Here is a 21,229-nt window from a genome sequence, read left to right as displayed (position 1 = left end):
TACAGATTGGAAAATTTTATGTTCCAGAAAACATAGATGTTCATTTGAAATCTGTTTAAAATAAAATATCTTTCTGGTTTACTTGGCAGTACTGCTTCTCATCAAGTTTATACTGGGCCTCGAAAAGGAGGTTCTGTTCATCCCACTTGTGCATTAAAGTGGCACTGGAAATGTATGAGTTTATCCAACTGAAGAGGAGTTTTGGAGCAGATAAATTATTAAATCAGATATCTTCTTCATTGTCGTTGCACAAATAGATGTTCTTATCCTGTGAAAAGTAATGAAAGGAAGGCGAAGTGGGGACGCCAACAGGGGGAGCTCTCATGTTCTACTGCTAATTGTCAATTGGAGACCCTCCACAGGAAGAGACCTACCTTGCGTTTCTGACAGGAAGAACCCACCACTTTACTACCCCAGCGGAAGGAAGAAAGGTTTTCTTCTTGCCTGGCAACAGCCTAGCCAATGAAAGACTGTCAAAACACAACCAATGAAGAGCCACTACACTTTGAACTCCCAGTTGACTCCAGGAGACTTTTTTTGTTTATAATGGCCCCTCCCACTACCCCTTTTCCTCTAAAAAAGAACGTTCTTCTCCTCTGTTCTCAGGTCTTGCCTGTGATTTTGCCATGGCTTGCACGTCCTGAATTGCAGTTCTCTGCTATTCCCAAATAAACCCATTTTTACTGGTAAAATAACTGATAGGTTTATTTTTATGGGTAACACTCCTAATGAGTAGAAAATTGGCATTTACCAAGATGAGTAATTCATCATAAACTGCTACATAAACTTCAGTTCAGAAGTTAAAGGCATACAGCTAATTCCTAACTTATTGTGCAGATTCCTTCTTGCCGTAGATGAAAATGCATACCATAGGCTTTATGGTTATAGATCCCTTTGTGGTGATCTTGATTCCACTTGCCAAAAATAAGTTACATGATTCCAACTGTTTTTTGATACAAATGCCAATAATTAAGACACTTCATATCTATTTCTGGCATAAGAACCTATACACAAAAGAGACATAGAATTCAGAAACTAGGGACTTCACCAAAAGAGATTTTTAAAATATCTGAGTAATTTTGGCTTTGGAGAGAGAGAGTATATATGTGCAGTGATTTATTAACATATTTCAGCTTTCAAACTCTTTAGAGTAAATGCTTCTTTACTTCATAAGTTGAATTTATATTTTACCATTTGTTTAAAAGATGAAAATGAACTTAAATATTCAAAATGTGCTTAGAGTTCAAGACATTCCTTACATAGCTACTTGGCTACTAATTTTTATTTTCAGTGATTATGTTAAAAGAGTATATAGAAAAATTTTTCAGACTCGAATACAAGATGGATCCGAGATGTAAAAGAACTGGTTTCTGAGGATGTTTGTATGTTGAACTGTTTGAAGTGGAAAGTATAGTGTGTACAATTCTGGAATGCAAACAAAGAATTATAAGATTAGTTCCCCATTAGGAATTCTTTATTCTCCTAAGATATTTAGCCAGTGCACTGAGATGTGAAGGTGGCTGTGTGGAGTTTCCTTTGACCTTTACATCCAGAAGAGATGAGGCCAGAGGAGGAGTCTTACCGCAAAGGGCCAAGACATTTATTTGTAGGGTTGGCTCCTCCATCTTCCTTTGAAAGAATTCCGTTTGCTCACCGGGCCTGAGCACAACACTCCCTTTCCTTCAGCTAAAAGTTTGACAGCCTCTGCCTACGTCACAAGGACTCATTTCTCAAGCCAAGTTTAAGGCAAAGGGTATAATTAAGATGGGGGTGGGGACGGAAACTTCAAAAAAAGGACTAAAAAAGACACCTATTTTCCTTTCACAGTAGAAGAGTGTATAGAGAATACTCTTGCAAGTCAATGAAGAAATTAGTTATCCAATCATGCATTATCTTGATCAACTGAAATCTAACTTGCTCAGCAAGTAATTCACGTAAGTTTTGTGATCAGAATTGCATTAAATCCTCTCTATGTATCTACTTCTCTCTCTCTTATCTCATTTGGGAATTCTATTATCTCTAGTACCTACAGTTAGTCCTTGTAGTTAAGGTACTACTTAGAATTATTGAAGAGTTAATGCACCTTCATGAGTGGATATTAGTTTAAAAGGATTAATGTGGGGGCGCCTGGGTGGCTCAGTTGTTAAGCATCTGCCTTCGGCTCAGATCATGATACCAGGGTCCTGGGATCGAGTCCCACATCGGGCTCCCTGCTCAGCGGGAAGCCTGCTTCTCCCTCTCCCACTTCCCCTGCTTGTGTTCCTGCTCTCGCTCTGTCAAATAAATAAATAAAATCTTAAAAAAAATAAAAAATAAAAAAATAAAAGGATTAATGTGGCTCTTGAAACACCTACTTTATTCCTCAAGGAGTAATTTAGGCACAGGCAAGAAAAAAAAAGTCAATCTTTTTTGGAATATTATTAAGACAAAAAAAGACTCCAGGAAAACACAGTTAACTAAAAGCCAAGTCAATACAGATCTTAAACTACTATGGCAAGTGGTAATGACATCTCACAATTGCTGTAATTTTTTCTATGATGAATGATTACATTTTGATAAAAGAATTCATTTCACCATTAAGCAGTTTTTCAAGATGTTTTGTTTTGGGGCTAGCCATATTCCTCATCTCTATCACAAGACCCACTGTGTACATGCAAGCCAGTTGTCAGTAATCTTTCGCAATCTGTTCCTACTTATTTCACTCCCTATTGGTCCCTGGGGACCTATTATAGAAACAATGTTAGTAAACACTAATCAGGTTGTTCCTTGAGTCAATACAGGGCAAGTTAGCTGCTACTTAGAGTGAACCACAACTGCCTCTCTGGCACCAACCCCCTCTGTTAGTTCCCACAGAAACCTACAAAACCTATTGTAAATCTTACTTTTAACTTCTAATTCCTTATTGGCATTTTTAGGAATTTATAGTTCATATTGTGTAAGCTTGGTTTTGGTTTTGGGGGGTTTTGTTTTATTTTTACTTTTACTTGCCTGTCTGGGTTTTAGCAGCTTTTAAGGAAAGGAACAAGGAAAGCGTTCTATGATTGGTAGAAAATGAGAGTGAAACAACCAGCTGATTACATTTTGTTTTTCTTAAATGTGATCTGTTTTCTCCTGATAAATGTTAGGCATGCAATATTAGGTAGGCATATGATCCTTGAAGTTCACTCTGCTTTTTAATAGCGTATTACAACACTGAAATGTCTATTAATATTTTATATATTAGCTCTAATGGAACATTCTGAAAGTGTAGTAACACTTTTAGTCAAATACTTCTCAATGTTTTGAAACAATAGGGGAGATCAGAGGAGGGAAAGAGTATGCCCACTCATCTTTAATTATTGGTCCTTTACATGAATGAAGTATGACCTGATTGTCTTATAACAAGCCACATTCATTTCTTCAATCAACAGTTCCTAAATACCATATATAGATTTACAGTAAATGTATTCAGGTTTCTAAGACTCACAAAAATCTGTAAATATAATATAAATCTATAAATAATTTAAATTTTAGATGCATGCTCATTTCATCTATGAACTTTTTTTCTGTGAATCTAATTCATCAAAACATGCCAATACAATATTTTTCATCCAAACACATTCATTCAGTTACTTCAACCCCTGATATGGGGGGAAGGGGTACTGTTGGTGGTGAGGCAATTATACCTAGTTACAACTGATTAATTAATTGTATGGCTTTCAAAAATTAAAATAGTATGTTCTTAAGGAAAATAAATCACAATCATATTTCTGAAACTTGAGTATTTAATGATTGTTTACAGTAATTAACTGCTTATGTCCATGAGGTTAGACTTCCTCCTTCACAGGTAGGAAAGTAAAATTAACCAGGGAGTATGCTGATTAAAATGGGGTGATCTTACTGTGTCCCAAACGACTCACATGTCCACCGAAAGGCTAAAACTAAAGGGTGGGTGTAGGCCAGGTAGAGAGTTCATGAAGAGAGTGCCTCCAGCCAGGATGGCAGACGTGTCTGCTGGGCACAGAATGAGTATCACACGCTCCTTGCCAAAGTCACCTCCCTCTCCCTGAACATCAAAGGTGTGTGCGAGCATAGAGGTCTCTAGAAATAGCAGCATTAGTATATTTCCAGTGAATGATTGACATCAAAGAGCAGTAAAGTTCTTGAAATTTTTAAAGCTTTTATGTTTTGTTTGCTTGTTTTCAACCATTTTATTGAGGTAAGCTTGACAGGTAAAAAGCTGTATATTTAATATACACAACTCAGTGAGTTTGAAGATAAGTACACGCCCTTCCTGCCCCTTTATTATTATTATTTGTGTGTATGTATGTGGTAAAAACACTTAACAGAAGATACACCCTCTTAGAAAATTTTAAGTCTCTAATACAATATTTTTAGCTATAGGCACCATACTGTATACCAGATCTCCAGACTTATCCTGCACAACCAAAACTTTCTACCCTTTGTACATCACCTCCCCATTTCCCCCTCACCCCAACCCCTGATAATCACCATTGTACCCTCTGTTTCTCTCAGTTTCACTATTTTAGATTCCACAGATAAGTATAATCAAGCAGTATTTGTTTTTCTGTGTCTGGTTTACTTCACTTAGCATAATATCCTCCAGATCCATCTATGTTGTTGCAAATAGCAATATTTCCTTTTTTTTAAGGCTAATTTCCCACTGTAATACAAATAACATTTTTAAATCTATTCATCATGGGTGGACATTGAGGTTGTTTCCATATCTTGGCTCTTGTGAATAATGCTGCAATGAACAGAGGAACGCAGGTATCTCTCTGGGATCCTGATGTCAATTCCTTGGGATAAATACCCAGAATTGGGATAACTTGACCATATGTAGTTTTATTTTTAATTTTCTGAGAAACCTAAATATGATTTTCCAAAATGGTTTACCAATTTACATTCTCACCAGTAGTGTACAAAGTTTCCCTTTTCTCCACATCCTTGTCAACAATTTTTTATCTTTTCTTGTTGTTGTTTTAATAAGTAACATCCTAACAGGTGTGAGGTGATAGCTTATTGAGTTTCGATTTGCATTTCCCTGATGATGAGTGATGTTGGGTACCTGTTGACCATGTGTATGTCTTCTTCATGTACTTTGCTCATATTTTAACCAGGTTATCAGATTTTTTTTTTTTTTTTTTTTTGCTATTGAATTGTAGAAATTCCTTTTCTGTTTTGGATATTAACCCCTTATCAGATATATGGTTTGAAAATATTTTCTCCCATTCTGTAGGTTACTTTTTCATGTTGTTGATTGTTTCCTTTACTGTGCAGAAGCTTTTTAATTTGATACAATCCCACTTAATTATTTTGCTTTTGTTGCCTGTGCTTTTGGTGTCATAACCAAGAAATCATTGCCAAGACAAAGAGCTTTTACTCTGGGCGCCTGGGTGACTCAGTTGGTTAAGCGACTGCCTTCGGCTCAGGTCATGATCCTGGAGTCCCGGGATCGAGTCCCACATCGGGCTCCCTGCTCAGCAGGGAGTCTGCTTCTCCCTCTGACCCTCTTCCCTCTCGTGCCCTCTACCTCTCATTCTCTCTCTCTCAAATAAATAAAATTTTTAAAAAAGAGCTTTTACTCTATATTTTCTTCTAGGAAAATGTTTAAGTGAATGAATGAATATGTTTAAGTGAAACAAAACATAAAAATTTGACTCCCCCCAAATGGGAAAATGAATATGTATAACCTAATAAGGAATATGTATAACCTCTAGGAAAAAAACCAAAAAGCAAAAAAACAACACCCCTCAGATGAAGCACCTAAGAGGTAATGAGAGCCAGAAGTGACGTGATTAAATATGTTCCCGACTTGTTGCATTAAGCCTATTCATATATTTAACAAGAATTTTTAAAATGCCTATATCTGTATAAGACTTTTATCCCCTTGACATTCTGAACTTTTATTCTGTCTAAGCTCTAAAACCCTGACCTGGTGAAGTTGCTAATAATATTTCAAGAACTGAAGTATTAAAGCATAAAAATATATTTTATGACATCATCATGTTCTTGTGGAGATTGTCTATTCTTTTTCATTCATTTGAAGATAACTTTAAATGTCCACGTCAGGGAAGAAAGCTACCTTAAGAATACACTGATGTAGTAATGAGATTTTAATACCTGAAATGTTTAAAAAATGAAGAAGACATACTGATGAGAAAAAGATGTCACAGGAAAGTAGTTTTAATGAAAAGGTCTTAAAATGCCCATTGTCTAATAAGCCATGCAGTGGGAAACATCAGACTTGACAGACTCTTGTTTTTTTTTAAGATTTTATTTATTTATTTGAGAGAGAGAGAGAGAGCATGAGCAGGGGGAGGGGCAAAAGGAGAAGCAGACTCCCCGCTGAGCAGGGAGCCTGATGTAGGGCTCCATCCCAGGACCCTGGGATCATGACCTGAGCTAAAGGCAGACGCTTAACCGACTGAGCCACCCAGGCGCCCTCAGAACCTCATTTTTTTTGGAGATAGGGAAAGAGGCAGAGGAAGCAGTTGCCCAATCATATAGGAGATTTTAGAAATAAATCCTTTGACAGTAATTTTTTTAAAATCTTCATTCATTTGTCTATGATTTATTATGGACATTTTTCTTTACTTGGTTGTGCAGTTTGTTCTGAACTAGACTACAATTAATTTGATGTACTCTATATCTGCACAGAATCATCAACTGTAGATATATATGTTGTTTTTGTACTTGAATTTACAGCTTTTATATAGTTTTGTATTTTACTTTGACAACGTTTTTGGAATTACACCAGAGTTAATGTATATAATTTAAACTGTTTTAAAATAAGAAAATTTTTAAGTTGGGCTTTATTGATGAAGACTTCTTTAAAAGACTAAAATTACATTATTTATGTTTAACCATTCTCTATACATATACATTTACCTGTGTCAGTGATACTTTTGTCTGCAATTTTGGATATGTTTTAGAATAAAGTTTCACTTTACAAAAAAATTTTTGATAAAATATGCTGAATTTCTGGGGTTATAATTATTTTTTAAAAAACAAACTCTTAAGGATAAAATAAGTCTCAAGTTAATTATAATTATGAAAGTAAGAATATAATCATGGCAATATTGTAAAGAATAATAAACAAAATAGTACAAAATATCTGGAAAATTATTGTCATAATCTCAAGCATTAAATTGACTCTGAAGTCAGGTTCAGTTCCTGGCTTCACCATCTCCCAGCATGTAGCAAGATGTTTATTTTCTCAAATATAAAATAGGAATTATTAATAGTACCTACAACAATCCATGCAGGGTCTCATGACAATTATATGAAATCATGCATATAAATCACCTTGTATATTGTTTGGCACACACAACTATAAATATTACTAAGATTACTAATAATAAAGTGTGATGATTCTTTATAATTAGAAAATACTGAAAAAAGATTCTTAGATTGATTCAATTATATGAATGAATATTTACCGCTTGCCAAAAAAAAAAATCCCAAATTATACATGCATATTTTCTCTTAAAACCAACTGGTAAATTTCCTTTTTTTAATTTGAAAAAAAATGAATATTTTGCTCTATTTCAGCCTATGAAATATACTGGCTGACTAAGAATTTACAACTTCAAGTATCTTTAATTAAAAATTTCATGACTTGTATAGGCCCAAAGAATCACATTCTAAGTAGATTTAGCTCTTTAAAAACTTATCTAGCTGAATTGTCTTTCATATTAAAATCAGTTATAGACAATTAATCAGAAGTCTCAGAGACCTAATTTGCTATTACTTTGCTATTTGAGAAAGAAGCAGAAAAGTAAGCTATACAAAAAATCTAGTAGAGCTATATATTTTGTTGGGTATGTTCTGGATTCCAGGTTAGATTTGGTCTAATCACAACATATTCTACGTCTATATTCTGTGCATTAATCATCGAGGTGGCAAAAGTTCCATAAGTATGAAAGATTTTACATTTGTTATTCTATAGACTATACCAAGAAAGTGGGCCAAGAAAGTACTTAAGTTCAGCAGGTACTGAGGTTTAAAAAGGGGACTTTCTTAGCCCGCTAATATCAAGAAATCCAGTTAGCTAATCTGCCCAGTGTTTGCATTACTGCCTCCCACTCTTATTCTGGGTCTCAGCGCAATGGCCCCCTACCCCAGAGCACTCCTTCCTGACCCCGCACCCAGAGCTGCCTGCCCTCACCCCATTTTGTGTTTTATTTTCTTCATAGAATTTATTTTGATGTCAAATTATCTTACTTCTTAGTTTATCTGTGTGTTTATCCTTGGTCTTCTCTCACTAGAGTGCGAGCCCTCTGACTGCCTTGCTCATTACTTTGCCTAGACTAAGAGCATCTGCCACATAGTAAGGAATGAAAACAGTGGCTGAACATGAATCACTAAGCAGTAGGTGTGCAGTCTCATCATTGTTCTCTATTGCTGGGGTTTGGGAGCCGGAGGTGGATAAAATCCCACGTAATTAGATTCCCACCGTTGTTTCCCAGACACCTGTCCCTATGTCATGGAACAATGAAGTAGCAGTGCCCTTATAGATAAAGGGGCCTCTGCCCTGATCGCATACTCTAAGGGCTCCATGTATCACAAGTGCACTCACCCAAATGTGCATGAAAACATGTAAGAGATATTCTGCCTCTTTGGATCAGGCCCACAGCACTGACATGGCATGATCCTTAAGCCTAAATATCCATCTAATGGGCAATACTGCCCAGGCCCTAGGAAAATGCCTCTCCACCTTGTTTGCCTTATGTTCTCAATCAAAAGGGGGCTGTGCTTGAATTTAATAAAGCTTTCTTTGTTTTCAGTATCAGCAATAAACACTGCTTTAGAGAGTCTGAGATTCTGAGTGGGAAAATTTCTCAAGTAAGTGAAATGAGAAATTAACTCACTTGACCAAACTTTCCTGTGGGATGGTTATATATGCTATAGATTCTATGGCATGCCATGATATTTCCCAGGAATGCTATCTTTATTTCCCCCTCTTGTTCTAAGTCCTGGCTCTGGAGACCTTGGGAATTGAGGCAGTACTTATAACAGTGGTGCATAGTGGCCATGTAATATGGAACAGTTACTCACCCAAACATCACCAGCCCATACACAGAACAGACATGTATGACAATAATTAAATTCAGTTACATTTTACATTTTGCCAACTTTCTATTTTGTCATCATGAATGTATATTTTTAAGTTGAGATGATAGCACATATTTAATGATTTGCTCACTTGATTTATAGCCTTAAATATTTAGACATATGGTTTGTGGGCCCCCATTTGGACTCTTGCTCTAAGACCCACAACTTTTAGAGACAGGACTACAAATGAAGAGAATGTGCCCACTCTGGATCCCTGTTCTGGTTACTATTACTGCATAACAAATTACCCCCAAACTCAGCAGCTTACAGCAACCATTTTATTATGGAAACAATTGTGTATCAGGAATATGGAAACTCTTTGGCTGGCCAGTTCTTGCTTGGGGTCTCTCATGCCCTTGCAAGAAGATGTCAACTGAGCTCTGTCTTTCTCAAGGCTCAATCAGATTGGTTATCCAAGAGGGCTCATGCAGATGACTGACGGGTAAAGCCATTGGCTGGGAGCTGAGCCGGGACTGTTGACCAGAGGCCTACCACATACCTCTTCAGCACAGCAGTCTCAAGGCCCTTGGATTTTACAGGGCAGCTGGCTGCCTCCAGAAGGAGTCCCAAGAGAACCAGGCAGAAACTCATGGCATTTTATGACCAAGCCTTGGAAGTCACACAATATCACAGAGTCACAAAGTGTGTGCCTTATTGTACGAAGCTGTCACAAGCCTCCCCAGATTTAAGGGGAACGGACACAGATCCATTGTTCAATGGAGGCATTTCAAGTACTCATTCTTCTTAGGTTATTATCTTAGTCTTCTATAGGGACAGGAACTGACCTCGATCTGTTTGACACTGCTTTGTGTACCCAACAGCACCCATGTAGGGCATGTGAGGTGAGGCCCAGTGCCTGATTTGAGGACACACTAATGACTGTGTAGGTTTCTGTATCTCTAGCACAATCAGCTACATGGCTGAAAAATTGATTTCAAAACTGATGTAAGAAAAAACTATTTCCAACATAATATTTCCTTTGTTTTATTAGGATGCTACAAAGGGTACAATCCAACATCATTATACAAGTATATCACCTATCTGAGAAGAATGACTTAAAGGAAAAGTATGATACTATGAGCTGGTACCTGATATGAGCTAAAAATGAGCAGCTTTTATGTCACTCAGAGATTGAAAAAGTAAAGAAATTAATATTTTCATAGGAAGTAAAAGAAAAAGAACTGCCAGCAATAGTGTAAGAGCATTGTGTAGTGTATCAGAAATCTTTTGGTTACACATGACAGATAACCAAACTCAAATGGTCTTAAAGCAAAAAGAGGGGGAGGGAGAATAGGAGGGGACACAGGAAAGACTGATTTGTTCATGTAACTGGAAAGCTACAAAGTGTTGCTTTCAGGTGAAGCTTGATCCAGAAGTTCAACAACATTACCAAGAACTTGCCTTTCCCTATAGTCTTCCACATGCCTGAATGCTCTTGTATGGCTCTTTGGTAATTTTTAAAATTTGTCTAGCTCCCACTATCCATTCCTCATCAGAGCTTGCTGTCCTTTTGGAGAATAACTGTTTGTGGCTTTCTTTTTTTAAGATTTATTCATTTATTTATGAGAGAGAGAGAGAAAGAGAGTGCATGTGCACACACAAGTGGGGGAAAGGGGCAGAGAGAGAATCTCAAGTAGACTCTACACTGAGCACAGAGCCCAATGTGGGGCTCAATCTTACAGCCCCGAGTCGAAATCAAGAGCCGGACACTTAACTGACTGAGCCACCCAGGTGCCCCTGGAGAATAACTGTTTAATCTTAGTGAGAAGGTAATTCCGGGACGCCTGGATGGCTCAGCCAGTTAAGCATCTGCCTTCAGCTCAGGTCATGATCCCAGGGTCCTGGGATGGAGTCCTGCATCGGGCTCCTTGCTCAGCGGGGAGCCTGCTTCTCCCTCTGCCTGCCGCTCCCCTTGCTTGTGCTCTGTCTCTGCCTGTCTCTCTCTCTCTCTGACAGATAAATGGTGGAATCTTCAAAAGAAAAAACAAAGAAGCTAATTCCAGGCACCTGTCTCCCCCCTACTGAAACTGAGAGAAACAGACTTCACCCCTCCCTGTACTCTTCCTGAGCCCTAGGGTCATGAACAGACATACGACTTAAGCTTAATCAGGTAAATGTTCTATCTTGGGACTTTAGATCTTGACCATGGTCCACAAGGAAGGAGCAGAGGCAAGCCATACCAGAAACTTCTTTTTTTTTTTAAGATTTTATTTCTTTATTTGACAGAGAGAGACACAGTGAGAGAGGGAACACAAGCAGGAGGAGTGGGAGAGGGAGAAGCAGGCTTCCTGCTGAGCAGGGAGCCAGATGCGGGGCTCGATCCCAGGACCCTGGGATCATGACCCGAGCTGAAGGCCGACGCTTAACGACTGAGCCACCCAGGCGTCTCCAGAATCTTCTTAATTAGCAACTTCGCTGTGCTTCCCAGCTCCGAAGCATAGCCTGGTTCTCCATATCTAGTCAATTGTTAGAGTCGCAGAAGCATTCTCCCTTGCTTAGGATGCTTAGGTCCTGCTGCTTGATTGCCAAAGTGGTGAAGACTTTTGGGGCATGGCCATGCAGAGGAGAGCTGCCCTTTTCTGTGTTCCCATGGTACTGTGTATCGTATCTTTTTTTTTTTTTTTAAGATTTTATTTATTTATTTGACAGAACGAGAGAGCAGGAGAGCACTAGCAGTGGAATCAGCAGAGAGAGACGGAGAAGCAGGCCCCCACCAAGCAGGGAGCCTGACACGGGGCTCGATCCCAGTACTCTGGGATCATGACCTGAGCCGAAGGCAGTCGCTTAACTGACTGGGCCACCCAGGCGCCCCTGTGTATAATATCTTTTGATATGCCCTTATCACATTACACTCTGATTTATCTGTCTGTGTTCCCTACCAGACTGAGAGCTCCCTAAGAATAGGGGTCTTAGCTTATGCTTAGCCCAGTGTCTGGTCAATACTAGGCGTATAAAATAATGTGTTAAATTAATTAAATAATCTACTTGGAGAGAAAAGACATGCTTATATTAAATGATTCTAAAATCTAAGGCAGTATATTATTAAGCAGAAAGCAGAAGAGCTCTTTACAAAGTGTGGAACTGCCAGGAAGAACATTTTTAGGCTGTTTTATGAGACGTTATTGCACGTTCTTTGTTTCCCACTGAAAGGAACAAGGCTTCCTTCAAGAAATGCCTAGTTCTAGGGCTGAGGAAAGAAAAAAAATACAAGATGAGCCTGGAACATCTGTTTGTACTGGAGAATAAAGAATTATAAAAGAATAAAACAGATATCTCAACAACAACAACAACAACACAGAAGCCAGCTTGAGGGGATTTCTTCTGGCCCAACTGAGGACAATTTGAGCATCAAAATAAATAATGATAATAAGAGAGTATAGCCCATTGAATAAAATAGGAAACCATGAGTCCACAGAGGTATAAATAAGTTAATGTATAAATCGAAAGCTTAATAAAGAATAAGATATTTAGATAGTGTCAAAGTACCTCCACACAAAATGCTCATAAATTACAAAGGGGAAATTTTCTGGAGAAAAGCCTGCAAGCAGCACTTTAATCAAATGACTAAACTGAACATCATCAAAAATGGGACAGATTAAAAGTGGGCATTACCTGATAATGCACAAAGAATGCAGCATCATTTTGTGACATTCCTGCTAAAGGTGCATAAACTCTACTAGTTATGAGGAGATGTCAGACAACACCCAAATCAAGGGTCTTTCTACAAAATAACTGCCCTGTAGCTTTCAAAAGTGGTAAGGTCATGAAAAAAAAAAAAAAAAAAAGACCGAAGACTCCTTTCAGACAGCAGGAGACGAAAGAGATAATCACTGTATCTAATACAAAGCATCGTTAGGACAACTGGTGAAACATAAATGAGTCTGAGGATTAGTGATAATCAAGTGTTTAGGTTAACTTCCTCACCTTGACAGTGTATTCTGGTTCAACAGGAAAATGTCTTATTTATAGGAAATTCACACTAAAGTATTTGGGAGTAAAAGACCCATCAGGTTGGCAACCTACTCTCAAATATTTCAGGGAAAAATAAGTTCTTTGTATGGGTACTTCCAACTTTTCTGCAAGTTTGTGATTGTTTAAAAAACATGTACACAAATCAAGATTGACCTTCAGTCTAGTAAATGGTTAACTGTAGGATATAATCTAAAGAGCTGCCCACAGCCATCAGCATGTTTCCATCCGTATTTATCAGTCTGTTTCATCCTTATTAGAACAATGTGTTTCTGTCACACTTTCCTATGTTATCTGCTAAACTACGAATTCTATAAAGTCACAGACTCCTTCTGTTTCACTCAACATTTCATGTATCCAATGCCTAGAACAGTCCCTGGGACACAGTAGGCATTCATGAATAGGCACTGAATGAGTGAACGAATGAATGAATGAACGAACAAACGAACGAAGTGGCTTAGACTAGAAGAAGGATGGCCTTTAGAGTTAGAAAGATCTGGGTAAACTCCCATCTCTCCCATTTCCTAATTGTGCGATCCTGACCCCATTGGTCAACTTCTCAGCCTAGCTGAGACAACAGCCAGACTACTGGATTTGAATCCTGGCTTTATGACTTCCTTGTATGGTCTTGGGTAAGTTGCTTCAGTTTCCTCATCTATGAAATAGCCATTATAATAGTTCCCCACTTCACAGGGCTGTGGAGCATGTTAGGAGTATTTATGACATTATCTGGGCTTGAGTTCTCAACTCTAAAAAGGGATTATTACTTTCAGGGTTGTTGTGAGGATTAAAGGACCCTCACTAAATAGTGTTTATCATGATTACATTTGTTATCAAATTACAATCTTATGAAGTAGGGAGAGCACCCCCCTTTTATAAAAAGAAGAAAACCTAATGACACAAATCAGCTGAGTGACATATTCAAGATCAACACCAGCAAGAGGAGAGTCCAGCTCAGACACAAACCCATCTCTCTGGACCCAAGGCTGTGGCTCTTTCTCCTGCATCACTAATTGCTTTAGTGATGACAAAGGGCCCCTGTTAAACTGAAGATATGCTTGCGAAAGACTGCGATGACAGCTCCATCCCAGGGATTCTTAAACATTAGTGTGCAACAGAATCACATGCAATTTTTGTTCAAACAGAGATTATTGCCCCACCCCACAGTTCCTGATCTAGCACATGTGGGTAGGGCCAGAGAATTTTGAGAACCACTGTTAGAGAAGGAATTCCTTGAGAGCCAGCTTAGAAAGCAAGGGAATGCTGAGGGCGGGAGACTGAAGACACCTGACGGGAAACTAGAGGCAAAGGAAGGTCAACTTTAGGGGCTAAGAAGCAATGCGGGAGCTCTGCCAAATAGCATCAAAGCACCTGATCAGACGCTAGCTCAATCTCTACCTTTGGTAAACCACCTTCTCTGAGACAAACAGGACCAATTCCTCAAACACCAGAAACTACCACAACTCACCCCGTACGAAATATCTAAGTTGAGCAGCTCTAAAACTATTTTTATAATTGAATATGTAATTTGGAAACCTATCAAAAAAGTCTCCAGCACTCAGATGGTTTCACTGAAGAATTCTAGAAAAACACTTAAATCTATACAACCTCTTCCAGAATGTAGAGGGAATACTTCCTGATTCACTTTATGAACCTGACATCAAAACCAGACAAAGAAAGAAAGTAAAAAGAAAGAAAGAGAACTACTGACCAATATCTCTCAAAAATATAGATGTAAAAATCCTTAACAAAATATTAGCAAATAGAATTCAGCAATATATAAAAAGAATCACACACCATGACCAAGTGGGATTTATTCTAGGAGGCAAGCCTGGTTCCATATTTGAAAACAATCACTATAGTCCAGGATATTGACAAGTAGTGGTGTTGGCATCCAGGGGTCTCCACTGAGCGGTGCCTGGGATGAAGGTGGGACCCAGCAAATCTGGGGAAGTGAAAAACATGGACTCTATACACATGGCTTTTGTTCAAACAAATAAAGTGCTGCACTCCACACACATTAGGTGACTCCTAGGTTGTACAGCTAATGCTTGTCTAAGACTATACTTTCAGGGATCATTTCTATAGTTCGTTACAGCTAACGCTTGTCTGTCTGCGACCTGGGGCCACTGGAAGCACAGGGACAAACAGGGGAAAGGTTGGCTTGAGGTTCCAGGTGCTAAATGGGACAGTCCAATTCCCCAAGGTGAGACTGATCCCAAGAGTAAGGGACCAAGAGCAAAGAAGAGGAAGAGAACCTGGAAAAAGTTGGCAACTCCTAAAATGCAAAGACTCTATTCATGGCTTTCTGTGCCTTGCCTGAATGCGCTCAGCACTCTCCATTCCAGTACACAGCGCAAGCTGACAGGGTCTCACTGTCTCCTGAGGGAGAGCTCTTGCCCTGTAGTCAGCATAAGTGCTAGGGAGTTAGTGCTCCCCAGAGCAGCCCTTAGTCAATGAAGGATGGGGGCGGGGGTGGGGGTGGGGCGAAGCTGGAAGGTAAAGACTCCAGCTCCTGTGTCTCTAGGAGGGTAACTTAGGCTGTTCTTCACAAACTTTCATGTGCTTATGACTTACCTGGGAAGCTTAATAAAATGCAGATTCTGATTCAGCAGGTCTGGGGTGGGGCCTGACATTCTGCATTTCTAACAAGCTCCCAGTCAATGCCTATGCTGCTGGTCTGGGGACCACACTTTGATTCCCCTACCAGGGCTCTCTGCACTTTCCTCCTAAATAAACTGCTCTCAAATTCTTGTTGGAGGGTATGCGTTGGGGAAAATACTTTTTTCCATCTCTCTTCTTATGTTTTATGCTCCTTGTTCTCAGTTTTCTATAAGCTTGACCACTACCTTGCAATGTGACCCAGGGCAAACATTTCATTTCCTCATCTCCAGAATGAGGGGGTTAGACTGTCTAGTTTCCTTCCCACTCCAAAACCCTAAAGCAGTTCTCATTATTCTAGTGATTATCATACTTTCCACACTCCTCCCGATCTGCTTTCCTGCTCTTGTGCATGACCTTTAAAAAAAATCAAGCTGGCTTCACATTCTGCTCATCTTCAAAAGATGTCTCTAAACAGAAATGGAAAATGGAAGCCTTTTCTTTAAACATAATAGCAAAAATCCTTGACAGATAAAGGATACAGCAAATGTTCACACATGCAGATGACATTTTCATTGTGTGGGAGAAAAAGAGACCATTCACAAAAACATAAGAACAGTGGTTTCAGGCAGAGGCCGAAAATGAAAATCAGTGAGAAACCAACAAAAGATATGAAACCATAATCAAAGGACATCTAAATAGGAGATAATACACATAAGAAAACACAATAGTGAGTTTGTGAACTTGTCTGCTTTTGGATCAAACATCCCTAAACATACATAAGCAAATATAAGCTGTCCCGGACAGTCACTCTGAAAAGCTACCTTCTCACACCTATGCTTAAAATATTTTGAAATTCCTCTAATTTACAAGAAACCAAGTTAATGAGTATATACATAATATTACCATTTTAGTCGCCATTTTTTTAATCCAAAATGAGAAAACCAACATAATGCAAACCTTATTTCTGGTAACTTAATAAATTTCCTAAAATATTAATAAATGAAATTTATTATGTAACCATCAGTTATTGCTGTGTAACATATAATCTCCAAATCACGGGACATACAACAAGTAGTTATGTCCCATATATGAGCCCGCATGCCTGCTCTAACCCCCTCATTCTGGAGGAAATGAAATGTTTGCCCTGGGTCACATTGCAAGGTAGTGGTCAAGCTTATAGAAAACTGAGAACAAGGAGCACAAAACATAAGAAGAGAGATGGAAAAAAGTATTTTCCCTAAAGCATACCCTCCAACAAGAATTTGAGAGCCAACTGTTTATTTAGTCTGCAGGTTGGCTGGGTGGCTCTGCAATAGGTGAATTCAGCATAGCACCCAGTTGCTGCTGGAGAAAGCTCCTCAGGCCTATCATCTTCCCGTGGCAGAGGTCACATAGTCCCAAGAATTGGAACACATGCTGCTTCGAAGGGCTAGGCTTGGGATTGATACACCCTTACCTCCCCATGTTCCATTCCAAAGCAAGTCATGTGGCCTAGCCCGACATTAATACATGCCTCCCATGAAGTTATCAGTGGATGGAATGAATATGTGCTGAACAATAATCGAATCTGCTAAAATGGTATTAAGAACTCTAGAGGTGTTTTCTAAAGAGGGGTGATATGAGTAACAACACTGTTATTGAAATAAGGATATACTTGCATATGAGGACCATCTGGGAGGCATGAGTTTTACTTTGTTTTAAAAAGTCATTTTTTATGCTTTTTATAAAAACCAAATTTAATGCTTGCCTAAGCATTTTATTTATGCTTGTATAGGACCAAAACCTACCCACAGAGGATCCTAAAAGTTGTTAAGTCCATGTTGCATTCGTTCTTCTCTTTCATAAGATCTTTAAAAGGAGAAGCAAAATGACCAGACTCTCCAATCTGGTATCTCTAGGCTAGGGTTTGGCAGGCTGCAGAAGGATGAGAAAGCATCACCAGTTTGCTGGAGTCGGTTAGGTTTTGTGGTAAGCTACTCTGGACAGTCAGGAGCCCTGAGTTCAAACCAGATGCTCCTACTTCCTTAGCCGCTCCTATGACGTCAGCTGCATGCCTGACGCGTTGCGTCATCTCCGCCGGCTTCCATGTCTTCACCTGTAAATGTTCTCCCAGGTGCAGCCGGCCCTAACAATACAGGAACTAGGAATGTATCACATGCTGGAGGTTTTTCTGCTGTCACCATTTCCTTAATGAGAACTGCATTGTAAAGTCACTGATTTCAGCTCTAGTAAGTGTAACAGCTTTTATGTGTTACCAGCTGAGATTGAAAATTCTCATTTAATACTTTAGATTTTGTCTTCTGTAAAGATGAGAGTGTCTTGGGATTTGCTGGGATCATTAATAGTGAGGTGACAGTTTCTAGTCTAGATTAATGCTCTAGATTAAATGCGCTAGACCATTAGATTAAATGCTCTAGATTAAAACCAAGATTGCCTTTCTCCGTTGAGTGACTCTGATGTGCCTGCAAACATAACACTGTGTGTGTGTGTGTGTGTGTGTGTGTGTGTTTGGCAGTGGGGGTAATTTCATAACAAAATGATCAATAACAAAGGGTTTTGGGGAGCTATGATAACATCCTAAGAATGAGAAGGTGCGCACTCTACCTGGCCGTCAACAGCCAGCAGGGGAAAGGTAGTCAAATACTCAGAAGCCAGCTTCTAAAAGTCCACACTGTCTGGACAGCATTTAACTAATCAGTCCTGTCGGGTTCTTCGGACGGATGTTAACCTCACTACTTACTTACTTAGCAAACACCTGTATCTGCCTAGCCAGGCACATGCTAGGAGTTGCGTGCATTACCTCATTTAATTCTGTTCACAGTCCTCTGACATAAGTACTGCTATCCTCCCCTCACAGGTAAGAAACTCGGACCGTTCCCAGCTTTGCCAACTTCGGCGGCCCCGGATTGGCTGATATTCCTGGCACCCCAAATCCCACCTCCCTGTGCACTGGCGGGGCCTGGCGGCCAGCCGGGAGCCGGCTTCACAGCCTGGGGGGCGGGCGGCGCCGGTGCCCTGCGGAGCGGAGGCGGGCTCAGCGCGGCCCGACCCAGCCCGACGCCCTCGGCCCCGGGGGCTTCGCTGCGGGCCGGGCCATGGAGCGCCCGGCGCCGGGAGAGGTGCGCATGAGCCAGGCCATCCAGCCTGCGCACGCCAACCCGCGCGGCGAGCTGAGCGCGGGGCAGCTGCTCAAGTGGATCGACGCCACCGCCTGCCTGGCGGGTAGGGGGGCTGACGGGGCAGAGTGCTGTGGGGGCTGGCGGGGGAGGGCGGGAGGCCGGAAGGCCCGGGTGGCGGGGGTGTCCGGCGCACGTGTGGTGGTAGGGGGTGTCTGGGAAGTGGCGCGCGGGCTTGGGTGTGAGGATGTGGGGTGGCGGGACAAGGGGGGATCCCGAGGACCCGGGTGCGGGCCGACCCACTGACGCTCGGAGCCTCAGCCCGCACGGTTGCTAGACCCCGGATCAGTGAGGAGAGGGAAGACAGGAAAGGGTATTTACAGTTGTGAGCCCTGTGCAGCTGGGGACCGTAAGGACTGAGATAGTTCATCCAACACTGGGAATGACCTTAGACCAGTGATTCTCACACGTTTTAGTCTTAGGACTACTTTACTGCATTAAATAAGTGAGGACCCCGAGAGCTTTTGTTTATGTGGGTTATTTTTGTTGATATTTACTATAATAGAAATCTTTAAAAATTAATTCATTGAAAAAGAACAAGAATAAACCCATGACATAGTTTTATTGAAAAAACAACTATATTTTTAACAATAAGAAAAATGTACTTAGAGGCATGGTATTGGTTTACATTTTTGCACATCTCTTTAATGTCTGGCTTGATAGATTACTCACCTCTCATACCTGCTCCTGCATTCAGTCTGTGGCTCCCACACCCTTATTTAAGTCTCTTCTCAGGACCTTTGCACCTGCTTCTCATTTTACCATTATGCTCTTCTCTTGGCCCTTTCCGTCATTATATCTCAGCTTAAATATCCTTTCCTCAGAGAAGTCTTTCTTGGCCACCTGTTTACGTTTGTACCCTTTCAGCAGTTTGATCACAATGCCCTTTTTATTTACTTCATACCACGTAGCACAATCTGTAATTATTTTGTGTATTGATCTGTTCACCTCTTTATTTCTTGCCTGGCTAATTAAGATGTGAACTATAGCTAGTCCTCCAGTGCTTAGTAAGCTCTAAATAAAGACCTCCTGCTTTTATGGATGGGTAGGTTGGTGACGGATGGGTCCAGAACTTGGAATCTCATTTCTAAAATGAAGTCAGGCTTTGCATACGGCACTTAACAGACTCAGCAAATGTACATTTTGAAGGAAAATATGTTAGGATAAAACAATAAAGCTGGAAGGAGCTTAAGATCATGTATCTTAGGACTCCTTATTTTATAGAGGACAAAAGTAAAACTCAGATGATTTACAGAACCTTGCTTTTCTCACTGAATATCAGTAGAGTTCCTAATCCCCGTGTTAACTGCCCACAAAATTTAGTCATGTATTTATGCCAATCTGCTTGTTTGTTTTCTCTTTGTTGATGGGTCTATTTGGTTTCTGTCTTAACAGTTTTTTATCAGTATTTGAGGTTGATTTTAATAACAAATAATGGAAGCATGAATATAAAATTAATTCACATCTAAGAGAAACTAGTGTAGAAATCATTGAGGTTGCTAATAATAACGATGCCTTATTGCCAAGGCAACTGAATATATTGTGTGAATATTGCAGTGACTTTTAGTTACCTCCCTTTGTGCCTCTGTCCTGTAAAAGATAAACAGTTGGCCTCCTGCAACTGTCACAAAAATTTCTTGGGAAACTCAGACCATAGACTGATTCAATTGATAACCAGTTACTCTGGATGAAGAGTTAGATTACTAACAATACAACATTAAAGAAACCTTTAAGATATAGTTTTTTTGGACACATGGAGATACCTGTGTTAAACACTCCATGGTGAGAAGTACCATATAAGCAAGGGATTTTATTTAGCGAAGGTCTAACAGAATCTATGGCAGAGAAATGTTGCACCATAGTGCTTTACTTTATATAATAAGGATAATACAAAAACTGCTTTTCCTGGCATTTTCCCAGCCAGAGTTCCTTACTGACCAGCACTTCTTTACAGCCACTTACTATGATAAATAATGATCATATAGTCATAGCCCCCAAGGCACAGCCGTGACTCCCGGGCACTGCTAGATTCCAAAATATCTTCTTAATATTTAAAAAAAGATTTAATATATTCACTATCATTTTGGCATTAAACCTCATTTCTGTTAGTAGCCCCATTTTTCTAGTTCCTTAAGCCTAGAGGATTGAAGCCATATCTCAGGCATCCTCCACCCTCCATATCCGTTTCTTATTTTGAAATATCACAAACTCGCATATCCCTCTGTTTCACTTCTGAATCTTTTCCAGGGTTCATTCTCTCAGGAATGGCATGCAAGCCACCCAGTTGGGCAAGTCAGAAATCTAGGGGTTATCCATTCTTGATACCTCTCTCTACCTTGCTTCACCCTCTACATATTCAACCC

The 21,229-nt window shown here is 39.8% G+C and overlaps 2 protein-coding genes and 1 long non-coding RNA gene across 12 annotated transcripts in view; 2 read left to right on the top strand and 1 right to left on the bottom strand.

The window, feature by feature from the left end:
• Window positions 1-2,192, top strand: part of SSBP2 (single stranded DNA binding protein 2) — a 296,491-nt gene extending 294,299 nt beyond the window's left edge. For 2 of the 7 annotated variants that reach the window (XM_027604662.2, XM_027604663.2), the window contains exon 19: window positions 90-2,167. The gene's annotated coding sequence lies outside the window, so the exon portion shown is untranslated. Of the gene's footprint in view, window positions 1-89 lie in introns of all 7 variants that reach the window. The other 5 variants (XM_027604668.2, XM_027604669.2, XM_027604661.2 and 2 more) reach the window with 5 other exon arrangements.
• LOC113928719 overlaps window positions 1-21,229 on the bottom strand; it is a 63,949-nt gene that overhangs the window by 35,760 nt on the left and 6,960 nt on the right. The window lies entirely within an intron of this gene.
• The window catches only part of ACOT12 (acyl-CoA thioesterase 12), a 51,561-nt gene continuing 48,156 nt past the window's right edge, over window positions 17,825-21,229 (top strand). Inside the window, exons 1-2 of one of the 4 annotated variants that reach the window (XM_027604657.1) lie at window positions 17,825-17,918; window positions 18,548-18,912. In XM_027604657.1, coding sequence (XP_027460458.1) covers window positions 18,786-18,912 — 127 coding nt within the window. In that variant the 5' untranslated portion in view covers window positions 17,825-17,918; window positions 18,548-18,785. Of the gene's footprint in view, window positions 17,919-18,363; window positions 18,913-21,229 lie in introns of those variants that run through there. The other 3 variants (XM_027604660.1, XM_027604659.1, XM_027604658.1) reach the window with 3 other exon arrangements.

Source organism: Zalophus californianus, chromosome 5 (assembly GCF_009762305.2).
Source record: "Zalophus californianus isolate mZalCal1 chromosome 5, mZalCal1.pri.v2, whole genome shotgun sequence".
NCBI lineage: Eukaryota > Metazoa > Chordata > Mammalia > Carnivora > Otariidae > Zalophus > Zalophus californianus.
The sequence above is the reverse complement of the archived record's forward strand: the minus strand, read 5'-3'. Positions and strand labels throughout refer to the sequence as shown.